The sequence below is a fragment of the Mobula birostris genome, chromosome 32, assembly GCF_030028105.1.
Source record: "Mobula birostris isolate sMobBir1 chromosome 32, sMobBir1.hap1, whole genome shotgun sequence".
NCBI classification, from domain to species: domain Eukaryota; kingdom Metazoa; phylum Chordata; class Chondrichthyes; order Myliobatiformes; family Myliobatidae; genus Mobula; species Mobula birostris.
Genome location: NC_092401.1, coordinates 6,391,529 through 6,410,575, shown reverse-complemented (window position 1 = coordinate 6,410,575; position 19,047 = coordinate 6,391,529). Strand labels below are relative to the sequence as shown.

The window sequence follows — 19,047 nt, the reverse complement described above, 5'->3', positions numbered from 1 at the left end:
GTCAAATGTGCTGTTTGTGTTGATGCCCAGCACAGTCTGGGGGCAGACCACAAGTGTTGTCATGCTTCCAACGCCAGCATAGCATGCCCACAATTTAATAAACGTTACGTCTTTGGAATGTGGGGGGAAAACCGGAGGAAACCCATGGAATTATAGGGAGAACACTGCAAACTCCTTACAGCCAGCAGTGGGATTGAATCTGGGTTGCTAGCGGTATAAAAAGCTATGCTAACCACTACGCTATCATGCCGTTATGGGGTCAGGTCTGGGATTAGCGATAGAATTAGATCTAGGATTAGGTGTGGGATTCCTCCCACAGTGATGTTTTAGTGTTTGGAGACTGCGTGCCTTAATGACCCAGAGAGCTCTGTTGCCTGGAGTCGGGGCTTTGTGCTTTGGCTCTTGCTAGGATCACCCATGTCAAACAGGTCAAAGGGTAGAGGCCAGACTAAAAGTGGTCCACCGGTCTTCCAGATTCGGGGCTAACAACCTTGACTAGTCAAAAGTGACACAGAAACAGCAAGGAAGCAGCCTTCTGTATCTGTGTGCGACAAGGATGGACAGAGATGGAGGACCTTCATTGCAACCCTGAACGCCAGCTGTGTAACAGGCAGTAAGTAAGTAAGTAGGTAGAGGATTAAAGCTAGGACCAGAATTAGAGAGCGAGTGTTTGCGCTACGGTTGATAACGACACCATGATTCAATTAGTGATGATGTAGAGACCAGAATGAAGGTATTCTTGGAGTTAGCTTCCTGGTAGTGAACAGCAAGGCCCCCTTTACCCTCAAGCACTGAGAGTGAAGTAGGGTCTGATGGGCCCGTGAGGATCAGGGTCCAATGCTCCGTTCCAATTTCTGACAGAAGTACTGCAGATTCAATGTGCTGATCTGGTAAAAAAAGAAATCACCAGAGATCTTGGATTGAACAACAAATTTCACACTGTAAGTCAACGATAATAAATCTGATTCTGTTTGAAGAAAGTCACAACTACGGGGAGCAGTGTGGAATTGCGGAGGAATTTGAAAGCAAGGTTGAAAATCGTGAAGTCTTGCTGTTACTGCACTGGGAGCTGGTGAGCACGTGGATGGCGTGAGCTTCAGGGCACAGGCAGCAGTGGTTTGGATGAGGGTGGCAGGGGGCCTTCCCAAACAGAACAATACCCAACAGAACTATACCTTGCTTTTATCCCGTATACAAGGCCATTCAGCCATCATATCTGTACTATCTCTTTGAATGGGCTAACCCAATTAGTCCCATTCTTTCCTCAGAGGTCTAAAATTGGTTCTTTCTTTAAATTTCTGCCGATTTTTTTTTTTGGAAAATCCTTCCTTTCGGCTGCACTTCCCTGATCTCAGAAAGTTACTGGAATTAAAATTCTAGCCGAAAGACTTTGGGCCCAAAGTGTCAACTATACTTTTTTCCATAGATACTGCCTGGCCTGCTGAGTTCCTCCAGCATTTTGTTTGGATTTCCAGCATCTGCAGATTTTCTCATTTTTAAAATTCCTTATCTCCCCTCTTGGTTCCTTTGCCAGTCACCTTTCCCTCCCTTTCCTCTGCTTTCTATAACAGTTTCTCCTCTATTGAAGCCCTTGATAATTTTAAACACCTCTATCAAATTCCCCTTTCACTTTCTTCACTTTAAGGAACATGGCTCAGATTTCACTGCAATGTGCTGTAATTTATTGGGAATTACTCATTCTCATGACGTTTGATCATTACAGCCTTACCTTCAGAAAACAGAAATGAGTAAAAATGACTTTACTCACCAATCACGAAGATAATTTTGGTGGCCTTCAATTTTTCTGTAAGATACAAGAAGAAACATTTAGATTTTCACACTTCAGATTGAACTTACCCCACTGGTTTGATGACTTTTCTCCTACCATGTGGAGAAATCAGGAAAGATGAGTGTGTTAAATCCTATCTGCGGTTCTGTCCTTCAGTAAGACCATGAGTCAACCAACTATACGAGGCAGGTGAAGGATAGGTAACCAGCTGCCCACCAAGGTGAGATCTACACCTGTGTCACCCGATAGTGAGAAGATCCATATTCTGAAAATAGCAACCCTCTATGGATATATCATCAGAAAATGCCGGAAACAGCAGCATCTGTGGAGGGAGGAACAGCACTGAGGTCAGAGATAAGTGACCTTTTGTCAGAACTGAACGTGGAGTAACACTAGCACAGATGGGGAGTTATGGAGATGGATTATATATGGTGATATAGAGACCAAGCTTGTCCATTTTGTTTTAGGAGAGAACGAATGATTGGCACTAAGAGCTCCTTTGTCTCTGAGAAGAGATCCCACACGTGGTTTTCTCCGAATGCTCCAGTTTCTTCCCGTAGTCCGAAGACAGACCAGTTGGTAGGTTGATTGGTCATTGTAAGTTGTCCTGTGATTAGGGTAGGGTGAAATTGGAGGATTGGTGGGTGGTGTGGCTCAAAGGTCCGGAAAGGTCTGTCCCGCTGTGTATATAGAAAGACAGATACTGTTGATAGACAGAAAGATAGATAGGTAAATAAAAGCAGTAGGAAATGAAATTTCCAACATTTCATTGAATTTCAAAGAGGGTATTCTTATAATTACATCAATTTACAGAAGCTGTTTTTTATTTTGGAGATACAGCACGGTTTCAGGCTCTTCTGGCCCAATGAGCCCACACTGCCTAATTATTACACCCCTCTCTCTGATGAATGTGTGGACCCGTACGTCTTTGGAATGTGGGAGGAAAGCCCTATGGTCATAGGGAGGGTGTTGCAAACTCCTTCCAAACAGCTGCAGGAATTGAATCCAGTTCACTAGCGCCACACTAAATGCTACCCTAGTGTGCTTAGAGCTGCAAAGAATAACAGTTGTCAATCTGTGTAATCATAAGGCAACAAACGCCCTTAATTTGAGATGAAATGAAGTGCTGGAAATATTCAATAGGTCAGGCAGCCTCTGTGGAGACAGAAAAACAGAAGTAATGTGATGGGTGGGTGAATTAACATCGGACTCATCAATGTCCTGACTCAAACAGGAAAGGTTGGTTATCTGAAATAGCTGAATTCAGTGTTGTGTCCTGAGGGCTGTAGGCAAGTGAAGAGGTGCAGTTCAATTCTGTTTGACACTTACCCACAGTAAAGGGTATTGTCAAATGCCACCAGCCTGAGGGGAAAGGAGAGGATCCCATTCTCTCAGTCCAGAGCAGTTGGAACACAAACAGGGTCATCATCCTAACAACAAGCCGCTGACAGTCCCTCTCTAATCGCCATGTTAAAGCTTTCTCCGGGCGCGATGATCTCATTCCATTCTGGGTTCCACACGGTAGGCTTATTCAGAAAGTTAGAAGGCATGGGATCCAGGGAAGTTTGGCCAGGTGGATTCAGAATTGGCTTGCCTGCAGAAGGCAGAGGGTGGTGGTGGAGGGAGTACATTCAGATTGGAGGATTGTGACTAGTGGTGTCCCACAAGGATCTGTTCTGGGACCTCTACTTTTCGTGATTTTTATTAACGACCTGGATGTGGGGGTAGAAGGGTGAGTTGGCAAGTTTGCAGACGACACAAAGGTTGGTGGTGTTGTAGATAGTGTAGAGGATTGTCAAAGATTGCAGAGAGACATTGATAGGATGCAGAAATGGGCTGAGAAGTGGCAGATGGAGTTCAACCCGGAGAAGTGTGAGGTGGTAAACTTTGGAAGGATAAACTCCAAGGCAGAGTACAAAGTAAATGGCAGGATACTTGGTAGTGTGGAGGAGCAGAGGGATCTCGGAGTACATGTCCACAGATCCCTGAAAGTTGCCTCACAGGTGGATAGGGTAGTTAAGAAAGCTTATGGGGTGTTAGCTTTCATAAGTCGAGGGATAGAGTTTAAGAGTCGCGATGTAATGATGCAGCTCTCTAAAACTCTGGTTAGGCCACACTTGGAGTATTGTGTTCAGTTCTGGTCACCTCACTATAGGAAGGATGTGGAAGCATTGGAAAGGGTACAGAGGAGATTTACCAGGATGCTGCCTGGTTTAGAAAGTATGCATTATGATCAGAGATTAAGGGAGCTAGGGCTTTACTCTTTGGAGGGAAGGAGGATGAGAGGAGACATGATAGAGGTGTACAAGATAATAAGAGGAATAGATAGAGTGGATAGCCAGCGCCTCTTCCCCAGGGCACCACTGCTCAATACAAGAGGACATGGCTTTAATGTAAGGGGTGGGAAGTTCAAGGGGGATATTAGAGGAAGGTTTTTCGCTCAGAGAGTGGTTGCTGCGTGGAATGCACTGCCTGAGTCAGTGGTGGAGGCAGATACACTAGTGAAGTTTAAGAGACTACTAGACAGGTATATGGAGGAATCTAAGGTGGGGGCTTATATGGGAGGCAGGGTTTGAGGGTCGGCACAACATTGTGGGCCAAAGGGTCTGTACTGTGCTGTACTATTCTATGTTCTATGTATGTTCTATGAAAGTCTCAGAGAAATCTACGAGTCAAAAGCTACCAACCTTCAATCAGAATCATCAAACCAAGGAAGATAGGTAGAGATTTCAGAAACTGGGAGGAGGTGTTCATGAGAGCATTTTTTATCCTCGAGCCTTCATGAATATTTTGATACAAACTGGATCACCATAAACCTGAGTGAAATTTAACTCTTGTTATCTATTTATTGATTGCTTATTTGAGATACAGCAGAGCGTTGTCCCTTCTAGCTCTTTGAGCTGTGCTGCCCCGATTTAACTATAGCCCACTCAGAGGACAATTTACAGTGACCAATTAACCTACCAACCGGTACATCTTTGGACTGTGGGAGGAAACCCGAGCACCCGGAGAAAACCCACGCGGTCACGGGGAGAACGTACAAACTCCTTACAGGCAGCAGTGGGAATTGAACCCAGGTCGCCTGTAAAGTGTTGTGCGAACTGTCCTTAAACGTGGAAAGCAAGCTTTGGACCTGTGTATGAGCACAGAGAAGCATTTCACCAAAACTTCAACTGGACCGTACAAATCTCTTGTTTTTGTCAATGAGTTATTCTCAGGTAGAAAACTCATGGGAATGACATCACACATAAAAGTTGCTGGTGAACGCAGCAGGCCAGGCAGCATCCGTAGGAAGAGGTGCAGTCGACGTTTCGGGCCGAGACCCTTCGCCAGGACTAACTGAAGGAAGATCTAGTAAGAGATTTGAAAGTGGGAGGGGGAGATCCGAAATGATAGGAGAAGACAGGAGGGGGAGGGATGGAGCCAAGAGCTGGACAGGTGATTGGCAAAAGGGATATGAGAGGATCATGGGACAGGAGGCCCAGGGAGAAAGAAAGGGGGGAGGGGGGAAGCCCAGAGGATGAGCAAGGGGACAGAGGAAGAAAAAGGAGAGAGAGAAAAAGAATGTGTGTATATAAATAAATAAATAATGGATGGGGTACGAGGGGGAGGTGGGGCATTAGCGGAAGTTTGAGAAGTCAATGTTCATGCCATCAGGTTGGAGGCTACCCAGACGGAATATAAGGTGTTGTTCCCCCTCCCCCAGCTGCCTACCTCCTCCCTCTTGGTTCCGCCTCCTTCTAGTATCCATTCTGTTTTCCCCTATTCTCTCTTCACCTTTCCTGCCTATCACCTCCCTGCCTCCCTTCCCCCACCCCTTTATCTTTCCCCTTACTGGTTTTTCACCTGGAACCTACCAGCCTTCTCCTTCCCACCCTCCTCCCACCTTCTTTATAGGGCCTCTGCCCCTTCCCCCTACAGCCCTGACGAAGGGTTCCGGCCCGAAACGTCGATCGATCTTTTCCACTGATGCTACCCGACCTGCTGAGTTCCTCCAGCGTGTTGTGAGTGTTGCTTTGACCCCAGCATCTGCAGATTATTTTGCATTTAATGTGTTGTTCCTCCAACCTGAGTGTGGCTTCATCTTTACAGTAGAGGAGGCCGTGGATAGACATATCAGAATGGGAATGGGACGTGGAATTAAAATGTGTGGCCACTGGGAGATCCTGCTTTCTCTGGCGGACAGAGCCTAGGTGTTCAGTGAAAGGATCTCCCAGTCTGCGTCGGGTCTAGCCAATATATAGAAGGCCACATCAGGAGCACTGGACGCAGTATATCACCCCAGCCAACTCACAGGTGAAGTGTCGCTTCACCTGGAAGGACTGTCTGGGGCCCTGAATGGTGGTAAGGGAGGAAGTGTAAGGGCATGTGTAGCACTTGTTCTGCTTACAAGGATAAGTGCCAGGAGGGAGATCAGTGGGGAGGGATGGGGGGGACAAATGGACAAGGGAGTCGCGTAGGGAGCGATCCCTGTGGAACGCAGAGGGGAGGGGAGGGGAGGGAAAGATGTGCTTAGTGGTGGGATCCCGTTGGAGGTGGCAGAAGTTATGAAGAATTATATGTTGGACCCGGAGGCTGGTGGGGTGGTAGGTGAGGACAAGGGGAACCCTATTCTTAATGGGGTGGCGGGAGGATGGGGTGAAAGCAGATGTGTGTGAAATGGGGGAACACGAGGAATTCTGCAGATGCTGGAAATTCAAGCAACACACATCAAAGTTGTTGGTGAACGCAGCAGGCCAGGCAGCATCTCTAGGGAGAGGTACAGTCGACGTTTCGGGCCGAGACCCTTCGTCAGGACTAACTTAAGGAAGAGGTAGTAAGAGATTTGAAAGTGGGAGGGGGAGGGGGAGATCCAAAATGATAGGAGAAGACAGGAGGGGGAGGGATGGAGCCAAGAGCTGGACAGGTGATTGGCAAAAGGGATATGAGAGGATCATGGGACAGGAGGCCCAGGGAGAAGGAGAAGGGGAAGGGGGAGAAAACCCAGAGGATGGGCAAGGGGTATAGTGAGAGGGACAGAGGGAGAAAAAGGAGAGAGAGAGAAAGAATGTGTGTGTATAAATAAATAACGGATGGGGTACGAGGGGGTGGTGGGGCATTAGCTGAAGTTTGAGAAGTCAATGTTCATGCCATCAGGTTGGAGGCTACCCAGACGGAACATAAGGTGTTGTTCCTCCAACCTGAGTGTGGCTTCATCTTTACAGTCGAGGAGGCCATGGATAGACATATCAGAATGGGAATGGGATGTGGAATTAAAATGTGTGGCCACAATGTGTGGGGGAGATGCGTTTGAGAGCAGAGTTGATGGTGGAGGAAGGGAAGCCGCTTTCTTTAAAAAAGGAGGACATCTCCTTCGTCCTGGAATGAAAAGCCTCATCCTGAGAGCAGATGTGGCGGAGACGGAGGAATTGCAAGAAGGGGATGGCATTTTTGCAAGAGACAGGGTGAGAAGAGGAATAGTCCAGATAGCTGTGAGAGTCAGTAGGCTTATAGTAGACATCAATAGATAAGCTTTCTCCAGAGATAGAGACAGAAGGATCTAGAAAGGGGAGGGAGGTGTCAGAAATGGACCAGGTAAACTTGAGGGCAGGATGAAAGTTGGAGGCAAAGTTAATGAAGTCAACGAGCTCAGCATGCATGCAGGAAGCAGCACCAATGCAGTTGTCGATGTAGAGAAGGAAAAGTGGGGGACAGATACCAGAATAGGCACGGAACATAGGTTGTTCCACAAAGCCAACAAAAAGGCAGGCATAGCTAGGACCCATATGGGTGCCCATGGCTACACCTTTAGTTCGGAGGAAGTGGGAGAAGCCAAAGGAGAAATTATTAAGAGTAAGGACTAATTCTGCTAGACGGAGCAGAGTGGTGGTAGAGGGGAACTGATTAGGTCTGGAATCCAAAAAGAAGCAGAGAGCTTTGAGATCTTCCTGATGGGGGATGGAAGTATATAGGGACTGGACATCCATGGTGAAAATAAAGCGGTGGGGGCCAGGGAACTTAAAATCATCGAAAAGTTTAACAGCGTGAGAAGTTTCACGAACATAGGTCGGAAGGGATTGAACAAGGGGGGATAAAACCGTGTCGAGGTATGCAGAAACGAGTTCGGTGGGGCAGGAGCAAGCTGAGACAATAGGTTGGCCAGGACAGGCAGGTTTGTGGATCTTGGGTAGGAGGTAGAAACGGGAAGTGCGGGGTGTGGGAACTATAAGGTTGGTAGCAGTGGATGGGAGATCCCCTGAGCGGATAAAGTCGGTGATGGTGTGGGAGACAATGGCCTGGTGCTCCTTAGTGGTGTCACGATCGAGGGGTAAATAAGAGGAGGTATCCGCGAGTTGTCGCTGTGCCTCGGCAAGGTAGAGGTCAGTACGCCAGACTACAACAGCACTCCCCTTATCGGCGGGTTTAATAATAAGGTTAGGATTAGTGCGGAGGGAGTGGAGAGCAGAGCGTTCGGAAGGAATGAGGTTGGAATGGGGACAAGGTGCGGTGAAGTCGAGACGGTTGATGTCCCGTCGGCAGTTAGTAATAAAGAGATCCAGAGCAGGCAGAAGACCAGAGCGGGGTGTCCATGAAGAGGAGGAGGGTTGAAGACGGGAGAAGGGGTCATCGGTGGGGGTGGAAGAGTCCTTGCCGAAGAAGTAGGCTCGGAGACGGAGACGGTGGAAGAAAAGTTCCGCATCATGGCAAACACGGAACTCGCTGAGGTGTGGGCGAAGGGGGCCAAAGGTGAGGCCCTTACTGAGGACAGAGTGCTCTGCCTCAGAGAGTGGAGGTTTGGAGAGGATGGTAAAGACCCGGCACGGATGAGAGCTTGGATCAGAGGGGGGAGGGGGAGGGAGGCTGGTGGTGTCAGTGGAGAGGGGAGGGTTGGGGTGAGAGGAAGAAGGAGCCTCTGAGGGCCCAGGAGTAGCTGATGGAATGGGAGCAGGATCTTCCAGTGGCCACACATTCTAATTCCACGTCCCATTCCCATTCTGATATGTCTATCCACAGCCTCCTCTACTGTAAAGATGAAGCCACACTCAGGTTGGAGGAACAACACCTTATATTCCGTCTGGGTAGCCTCCATCCTGATGGCATGAACACTGACTTCTCAAACTTCCGCTAATGCTCCACCTCCCTCTCGTACCCCATCCGTTATTTATTTATTTATATACACACATTCTTTTTCTCTCTCTCCTTTTTCTCCCTCTGTCCCTCTCACTATACCCCTTGCCCATCCTCTGGGTTCCCCCCCCTCCCCCTTTTCCTTCTCCCTGGGCCTCCTGTCCCATGATCCTCTCATATCCCTTTTGCCAATCACCTGTCCAGCTCTTGGCTCCATCCCTCCCCCTCCTGTCTTCTCCTATCATTTTGGATCTCCCCCTCCCCCTCCCACTTTCAAATCTCTTACTCACTCTTCCTTCAGTTAGTCCTGACGAAGGGTCTCGGCCCGAAACGTCGACTGCACCTCTTCCTAGAGATGCTGCCTGGCCTACTGCGTTCACCAGCAACTTTCATGTGAGTTGCTTGAAATTCCAGCATCTGCAGATTTCCTTGTGTTTGCGGAATGACACCAGCTCATGTTTACCTCACCGCATCCTCACCGCGAGGACCTACAGCACCGGGGGTTACTGTTATTACATAATGTACAATAGCTCACTTTCTTGGGGCAGCTAAAGATGGGTAGTAAATGTTATGGAATCACAGAGTAATATAACATTGAAACAGGCCCTTCAGCCCATCTGGTCCATGCAAACACAGTATCCTCCCTGCTAGTCCCTGTTGCCCATGTTTGATCCAAGCTCTTCCTCTCTACGTACCCGTCCTAATGCCTCTTAAATGGTCAACGGGTCAACAGCAGATGCCATCTCTCTGGCCCTACATTCCTCCTTAGAACACCTGGAGAATAAAGACGCATATGTAAGGCTCCTTTTCATTGACTAGAGCTCTGCCTTTAAAATAAACTGATTCCTAAGCTCCGGAACCTGGGCCTTAGCACTCAGGTCTGCACCTGGATCTTCAACTTCCTCACAGACAGGACCCAGGCTGTAAAAATAGGGGACAAGCTGTCTTCTACAATCACTCTGAGCGCCGGTGCCCCACAAGGCTGTGTACTCAGCCCCCTGCTGTACTCACTGTACACCCATGATTGTGTAGCCAAGTTTCCATCGAACTCAATATACAAGTTTGCTGATGACAACAATTGTATGCTGTATCTCGAGTAATGATGAGTTTGAGTATAGAGAGGAAATTAAGAACCTGGTGGCATGGTACGAAGACAATAACCTATCCTCAATGTCAGCAAGACGAAGGAATTGGTTGTTGACTTCAGAAGGAGTACCGGACCGCATGACCCAATTTACATCGGTGGTGCGCAAGTGGAACAGGTCAAAAGCTTTAAGTTCCTCGGGGTCAATATCACAAATGACCTGACTTGGTCCAACCAGGCAGAGTTCACTGCCAAGAAGGCCCACCAGCACCTTTACTTCCTGAGAAAACTAAAGAAATTTGGTCTGTCTCCTAAAACCCTCACTAATTGTTATAGATGCACCGTAGAAAGCATTCTTCTAGGGTGCATCACAACCTGGTATGGAAGTTGTCCTGTCCAAGACCAGAAGAAGCTGCAGAAGATCGTGAACACGGCGCAGCACATCACACAAACCAATCTTCTGTCCGTGGACTCACTTTACATCGCACGCTGTCGGAGCAGTGCTGCCAGGATAATCAAGGACACGATCTACCCAGCCAACACACTTTTCGTCCCTCTTCCCTCCGGGAGAAGGCTCAGGAGTTTGAAAACTCCTATGGCCAGATTTGGGAACAGCTTCTTTCCAACTGTGATCAGACCGCTGAACGGATCCTGACCCGGATCTGGGCCGTACCCTCCAAATGTCCGGACCTGCCTCTCGGCTTTTTTGCACTACCTTACTTCCCATTTTTCTATTTTCTATTTATGATTTATAATTTAAATTTTTAATATTTACTATCGATTTGTAATCCAGGGAGCAGGAAGTGCAGAATCAAATATTGCTGTGATGATTGTACGTTCTAGTATCAATTGTTTGGCGACAATAAAGTATAATGTATAAAGTATAAATGTAGTCGTTGTGACCACTTCTTCTGGCAGTTCATTCTAGGCATTCACTACCCTTAGTGTAAAGAAGTTACCTCTCGGGTCTCTTTAAAATCTGCCCCCTTATGATTCTGTGCCTGCTACAACCCTGGGGATAAAACTATGGCCGTCCACTTTGTCCATGCCTCTCATGATTTTATAAACATCTATGAGGTTTCCCCTCGTTCTTTTGCACTCTAGGCAATAAAGATCCAGTGTGGCTGATCTCTCCGGATAACTCAGGCCCTCTGGTCTAACTAGCGTCTTCTTGAATTTCTGCTGCACCTTCCCAGTCTGACAATCCCTTTCCTATCACAGGGTTACCAAAACTGTACACAAAGATCCAAAGCTGAACTTGTCAGCATTCCTGCATTCCCTAAATGAACCTTTTTAACAAAACCCTCCTGTTCCTATACTCCCTTTAATTCCAAAAGGCCTTAAGCTGCTGATTTCTCGTGGGTGTTGGTGCCCTGATTTAGATTTTACTCTGCCAGGCAGCAATAGGACTCAGCGAAGTTCTGAGATACTGGGGTCAGTGTGAACCATTATCTGGAGCTGGAAGGGTCCCCGGGGTCCTCCCTTCCCGGAGGAACTCTCCCTGCCAGCACTGCGCTCAGACTCCACCCGCTCCGCAGATGCCGTGGTTCTGCATGGAAGATTTTACCCTTTCATCCTTGGTGCTTTGATTGGAAAGGCCGATTACTGGCGGCAGTGTAAGAGATTTATTTTGCGAGATTTATTTTGCTTCAGAGCGGAGGTAGGGCCCCAGGGTTGTTTTTTTTTGTTTTGCTGCAATTCCAGCGTTACCTTTTACTTCGTCACAAATCTGCACCGTTTCACTGCTCTTGCAATTCCCCATTCCACCCGTCTAGCTTGTATTCGGGCCCTCGAGGTCCTTCCTGTACACGATGAGTACGAGCTCCCCTGTAGCGCACTGCTGCCTTGCCCTTTATTTCCCTTCTTGTTTCTTTACTGGTCACCCTGCCATTGTGACTTAACAGTGGCAGTCCTGGGCATCACACCTACACAGGCTGGACCGCATCCAAGCCACTGTGTCATTGAGGAAAGGTGGGTGAGAGGGCAGGCAAAGACCGCGTATGTCTCACACTCTTGGGGTTGGACAATACGGCAGAGTAGTCGATGTTACACCATCTAATGGAAACTGATGTTACCCATTTTCCTCTCCTGTCTCTGGAGATGCTTCAACCATTGCTTCTTTGGGCTGTAGTGCTGAAGATCTAGGCTCTGGACTCAGCAATGTTCTACCAAGAGCAACATGGCCACTCAATAATTGCCCAGAAATGCCCTGGTCATGGAGAACAGGGCAAATCCGATCTGGCTGATTGCTCAACTCTCCACCATCAGCTGTGGAATGTCTCATTTAGTGGACTTACCAATACCCAGCTCGTGGATTCTCAGCTTCAGCCTGAGTTATAACATGAAGCAAGGAGCCAAGCTTGGTATCCCCTGACGTTTGGATGGCTGGTCTCGAGGAGGGCTGGTGAAGCTGAAGAGAGTGGGAATGAAGAGGAAAGGCCTTCACCCGCAGGCCAGGCCACGCACAGAGGAGTCAACGCTGGATGCTGGAAGTCAGTTCTTCTCATCCTGAGCCATCACTGCAGAAGCTTGTCAGGGCGGTTTCCCTGGCCCGGTCACCATCCATGTGTTTTTTAATGTCCATTCCTTTATTGTAAGTTCACAGATGAGTATGATGTATGATTTTCAACTCATGAGTCCTCAGCAAATAGAGAAACCCATGCAATGAGAATTAGATGATTTTAGAACATAGAAGAAAGAGTACAGGCCCTTCAGCGCACAATATTGTACCAGCCTTTTAACCTGCTCCACAATCAATCTAACGCTTCACTCCTACATGCCCCATGACTCTCAATTTTTCTTTCGTCCATGTGCCTATCTAAGAGTACATTAAATATCCCTAATGTTCCAGGCAGCTGTGGAGGCCAAATCTTGATGTATATTTAAGGCAGAGGTTGATAGACTCTTGATTGGTCAGGGCATGAAGGGATACAGGGAGAAGGCAGGAGATTGGAGCTGAAAGGAAAATTAGATCGGCCGTGCTAAAATGGCAGAGCAGACTCGAAGGGCCAAATGGCCTAATTCTGCTCCTTTATTTTATAGTCTGGTCTAAGTGGCAGTTCAATGTGTCTTTGCTTGTCTGGATGGGCTAAACAGTCCAGTTCTCCTCCGATGTCTTATGGTCTTAGATGTCTGAGGATCCAGAATTAGGAAATGCTGTCGATGTACCTTTAGTGTCAGATGCGGCGTGGTTAATGGATTTTACACATTGCAGCCACAAAGCTGGAGGGATTGACCATTTGCAGTGGTGAATCAAGCAGGCTGCTTTGTCCTGGTTGTGTCAGATTTCTGGGCTGTACTCACCGTGCCCTGTGGATGGTGCAAATGTCTCAGTGAGTCACTCACTGCAGGATACCTACCCAGCCTCTGACTCCGCTTAGTAATCATGGCATTTATTTAGTCCGTGCAATTACACTTTTGGCCTGCGGTGACCACAGACAAAGGAGCTGTTGACAATGGAGATGCCGTTGACTGCAAGAGCAGGTGATTAGTTTCTCCCTTTTCGGTCATTTCCTGCCTCTTACCAGAGGCAAATATCACTTGCCTCTGACTAGCCTCTGCATGGAAGCTTTAGAGAGGGTGCAGTGGAGATCTATGAGGACACGACGTGAATTATCTATATACTACTAAAACTCTCCTGCTCTCTCCAGACATCCCACCCTGCAAAAACTCATTTCAGGGTGGTAGCACCACCGTTTCAGGGAGGTAGCACCTCCGCCCCCCGTAACCCCATATTCCTCTCCCCCCCGACCCCCGTCGACCTCCAAGAGTGTATGTAATACTTTGTTTAGTGATTTTGTCTAATCTGTAAGCCAAGTTGGGTATATGCAGCAAATGTGACATTAAAATATGTACTTATATTATATTATCATGTTTATTCTATTACAACTTTAAGCAAGTCTACAGGGAGTTTGGCCTCATCACGTAGGACATCAATAGCATAGCTCCTTGGCAGCTAGCCAGCGAGTTTAAATTGGGGTCCCCAACCTTTTTTGCACCGCGCACCGGTTTAATATTGACAATATTCTTGCGGACCGTGGGGAGGGGGAAGCGGTGGGTGTTAAACGCGACCAGAATATAGGTGATAAGTCAACTATAAGTCACTTGTAAGTGGCTCATATACTCAATTTAGTTTCTAAAGGGGTTTATCAAACAAATTTAATATTAAACACACAGCGCATATTTTCCTCGCATGAATGTAGTAATCAGTCAATTATAACAGCGGTCCCAAACCTCCGGGCCGCGAAGAATGCAGCGGTACAGCGGTAGCCAGAACGCACCCAGCACATCTTTCAGAAAAAAGCTGAAATAAACAAGCTAATTGATTAGGTGCTGCCCGGCACGTAAATGTTGGCCCAGATCAGAGACGACGCAATCGGCAATCACCTCTGATCTGGGCCGACATTTACGTGCCGGGCGGCAGCTAATTAATTAGCTTGTTTATTTCAGCTTTTTTTCTTAATGCGTTCCGGATGTGTTCCGGCAACTGCTGTATTCTTTGTGACCCGGAGGCTGGGGACCACTGAATTATAAGTTACTTATAAGTCAGTAGCATCATAACATTTTACGTAATGTTTGGATATTAAACGCACAGCACATATTTTCCCCGTATGAACATATAAAATCATTGCAACACACCAATATCGCTGAATCAGTGGGAGCCCTGGGCTTGTTTTCCTGTAACAACACGGTCCTATCGAGGGGTGATGGGAGACAGCGATACTCGAAGGGGGTTCCTTATGTCCAGTCTATTCTGCAAATTTAGTTTTTGTTGCATTCATTGCAGAAAACTCCGCTTTGTGGAAGTATGTTGGAAATGGAAGCAACGTTTTCAGTGCTTTCGTGGCTATCTCAGGATATTCAGCCTTGACTTTGATCCAGAATGCCGGCAGAGATGTTATGTCAAACATACTTTTCAGCCCGTCGTCATTTGCAAGCTCGAGGAGTTGAGTTGATCTTTTTCCGCGCTGACATGGATGATTCACCAGGGACATTCACAAATAGGTTATGGACCCATTCCTTTGCACGTCTTGGGTCACTGATTCAACAGTGCGTGACAGGGAATGAGGAAAGGTGCAGCTGACTCATATCGTTTCATATCGCCAAATCATATTGTTTCCTCGCGGCCCGGTGGTTGGGGACCACTCTTAGCACGAAGAGAGACCAATCAGGATGCTCGCTCTCCTTCTCCCTCTCCCTCTCAAAAAAATCTATTTCCGGGATATTGTACATAATTTCCGGGCATCAGGGAGCCACTATCGATATGCGGGAGACTCCCGGAACTTCTGGGAGAGGTGGGATGTCTGTCTCTCTGTCTGTTTATTAGGGTGAAATATATGGATAGCCTAATTATGCCGCGTGGAAAGAGAAGGGGGACATTACGGTCAAGAGATGACGCTAAACGTCATTGGGAAACGGCAAGGAGAGGGAGAGAACAACAATTAGATGAGGCCAGGGCTGCACCACTCCAGGATCAAAGAGTCAGGACAAAAAAGATGAGAGAAGGCGAGACAGAGGAGGACAGGCATGCACGTCTCCAAAATGACAACAATAGGCACAGACGGAGGAGAGAACAAGAATCTGGTCAGGCCAGGGTCGCATGACTCCAAGATCAGAGAGAAAGAACAAGTGGTAGAAGAGATGAAGAGACAAAGGAGGAAAGGGCTGCAAATCTCCAGAATGACAAAAACAGGCAGAGGAGGAGGAGAGAGGAAGAGACAGAGGAGAAAATGAAAGATCAACTCGGAGTATGCGGCACAGAGTAACTATAACGAGACTTGCTGAAGACGACAATGGCCGCTTTCGACGACAATACCTCAACAGAGAAAGAGCAAGGCAAAATGCAGGACTCGCATGCCGTCACATTTCTGCTGATGTTGGTTCGATGACCAGAGTATGTCCTCACTGTCGTGCCTTCCTATTCACTGGAGAAACCGCACATTTCTGCTGTATGAAGGGAAAGGTCAGGATAGGCAATTTGCAGCCTCTACCTAATGAACTCCTCAATTTGTACAGCAATGCTGAACCTATTGCAAACGAGTTCAGGAAGAACATCAGACAATACAATTACCTCTTCCAGATGACATCCTTTGGTGCCAAAGAATTCATTCCAACTAGGAATTGATGGAATCCTTCTGTGATTATTCAAGGCCAAATCTATTATTACATCGGACATTTAATTCCAGACTCGACCCAGCAAGCCCAATTCCTTCAAATTTACTTCATTGATATTTAATGTTCATTCTGGTCACATATTTCTCTTGCTATGCGTCTTTCTTCTTTAATAAGCTGAGTTTTTCTTCTTTAATTTCCAAATACAGAGATAGCAATAGCATTCAGGAAAATATAGTGTTCATTTTGGTCACATCAGACTACACTACCCTTCTCTCAAAGGGTGCGCCAACTGGTCACCCTGTTGTCTAGTATCCTATGAGGATAGGTTCAGCGAGCAATGCCTTTTCTCTTTGGAGCAAAGGAGGATAAAGAGGTGACTTGATGAGGTGTATAAGATTATAAAGATAGAGTGGACAGCCAGTGCCTTTTTAGACCGTAAGACCATAAAATATAGGAGCAGGATTAGGCCATTTGATCCATCGACGCTGCTCCACCATTCCATCATGGCTGATTTATCATCTCTCACAACCTCATTCTCCCCGTAACCATTGACACCTGATTCATCAAGAACCCATCAATTTGAATATACCCAATGACTTGGCCTCCACAGCCATCGGTGGCAACAAATTCTATAGATTCACCACCTGCTGGCTGAAGAAATCTCCGTCCTAAATGGATGTCCTTCTATTCTGAGGCTGTCCCCTCTGGTCCTAGATCCCCACACTATGGGAAACATCCTCCCCAAATCCACTCTTTTTAGGCCTTTCAATATTCAATAGGTTTCTTTGACATTCCCCCTCATTCTTCTAAACTCCAGTGAGAATATCCTCGTACATTAAAACCCTCATGCCCCAAGTTAATCTTTGTCAACTTCCTCTGGACCCTCTCCAATGCCTGCACATTTTTTTTTAGATAAGGAGCCCAAACTGCTCACAATACTCCAAGTGCGGTCTGCCTTGACATTACATCCCTGATATCTGCCCCTACCACCACCCTGGCAAGGCATTCCATGCACTCACCACTCTCTGTGTAAAAAAAAACACAACATCAACAACTTTCTGCTGTCGTCCTCCCTGCACTTCCCTCCAATCGCCTTAAAATTATGGACTCTGGTAGTTGGCCTTGCTAGTGACGCCTTTGTGCAGTCAAAGGAACTCTCCATATCTTCCATCCAGCTTTCACTTCTGTTGGTTGACCCTTTCTGCTTCAAGATTCACACTGTGTGGGAGCCAAAGCTCACTGCACAAGCTTTCACTCAGTGTCATTCTTTTCCCAGAGTCTTAGGTCCTCTCCTGAGCCACCTCATCCCTTGGACTTGTTCTCCTCAACATTAAGTTTGCCTGTTTTTCCCCCCAAAATATGCTTTATTCAGAAATATTACAGAATAAAGTTATTTACAAAAAAACATCTGTTGACTCTGAGTCCTTATTCAATAAATAAAGTTGTTTACAATAAATCATGCGTTGACTCTCAGACCTTATTCAAAAGTTTGCCTGGTGTCCTGAACAATGGTATCTCAGCAGCGTATTCACGTAGAATTGCCAAGCCCAGCAATGCCTAGAACACTTCCGAATATTGCTGATCTCATCTTGAGTGATGATGTCACAAAGTGCGACACCCCTGATGACTGAGTGTGATAATGATAACGTACAAAGTTTAAGAAACACTGACATCAGAAAGGGAAAGAATATTCTGACATTGCAGTGACAGAGAATACAAAAGAAATACAAGATCCTGAGACTCACCACTCCCCATTGACCCTCAGCCTCACAGGGCCCACACTGTCCCCGAGACTCGCCATTCCCCATTGACCCTCAGCCTCACAGGGCCCACACTGTCCCCGAGACTTGCCATTCCCCATTGACCCTCAGCCTCTGGGCCTACACTGTCCCCGAGACTCGCCATTCCCCATTGACCCTCAGCCTCACAGGGCCCACACTGTCCCCGAGACTCACCATTCCCCATCAACCCTCAGCCTCTGGGCCTACACTGTCCCTGAGACTCACCATTCCCCATCAACCCTCAGCCTCTGGGCCTACACTGTCCCCGAGACTCGCCATTCCCCATTGACCCTCAGCCTCTGGGCCTACACTGTCCCCGAGACTCGCCATTTCCCATCAACCCTCAGCCTCTGGGCCCACACTGTCCCTGAGACTTACCATTCCCCATCAACCCTCAGCCTCTGGGCTTACACTGTCCCCGAGACTCGCCATTCCCCATCGACCCTCAGCCTCACAGGGCCTACACTATCCCTGAGACTCACCATTCCCCATCAATCCTCAGCCTCTGGGCCCACACTGTCCCCGAGACTCGCCATTCCCCATCGACCCTCAGCCTCTGGGCCTACACTGTCCCTGAGACTCACCATTCCCCATCAACCCTCAGCCTCTGGGCCCACGCTGTCCCCGAGACTCGCCATTCCCCAGTGACCCTCAGCCTCACAGGGCCCACACTGTCCCGAGACTCACGGGGCCCACACTGGAGGTCTCCCCTGGACCCCACTGACCTGCGTCGCACTGGGTGCCCAGTACTCATACACACTGTGACATAATGAAAAACAAATTTAAAATGTTTTGGGGGATTGATAACATGAAATAGTCTGAAAGATCTGCCAGTTTGGGACATACCAGAAAGTCAGCAGACTGATGAGAACTTTGGGTGTTTATGACGTGGTGTCATTATGAAATATTCTGCTGGTGATACGTTCTATTGCTTGGGCTGTAAACGAGATTTTAATGCAAAATTAAAATAAACCAATTAGCAATCGGCCCCATAAAAACTAATTTTATACTCTATGTGTAAATTGTTATTCTATAAGCTATTTTAAAATCCATTTAAAAACAATCCTAAAAATGTTTATGTGTTTTCTGTTTCTGCCTTAAGTTATTTTTTCAGTGTTCTGTTAAAGGCTTATAACATTAAGTTAAAAGATACAATTTATTTCTTGATTGAT

The 19,047-nt window shown here is 47.2% G+C and overlaps 1 protein-coding gene across 2 annotated transcripts in view; it reads right to left on the bottom strand.

Annotated features, from left to right (window-relative positions):
• Nucleotides 1–19,047, bottom strand: part of LOC140191241 (adenylate kinase isoenzyme 5-like) — a 136,984-nt gene that overhangs the window by 29,210 nt on the left and 88,727 nt on the right. For both annotated transcript variants that reach the window (XM_072248448.1, XM_072248450.1), the window contains exon 10: nucleotides 1,769–1,804. In XM_072248448.1, coding sequence (XP_072104549.1) covers nucleotides 1,769–1,804 — 36 coding nt within the window. The remainder of the gene's footprint in view (nucleotides 1–1,768; nucleotides 1,805–19,047) is intronic.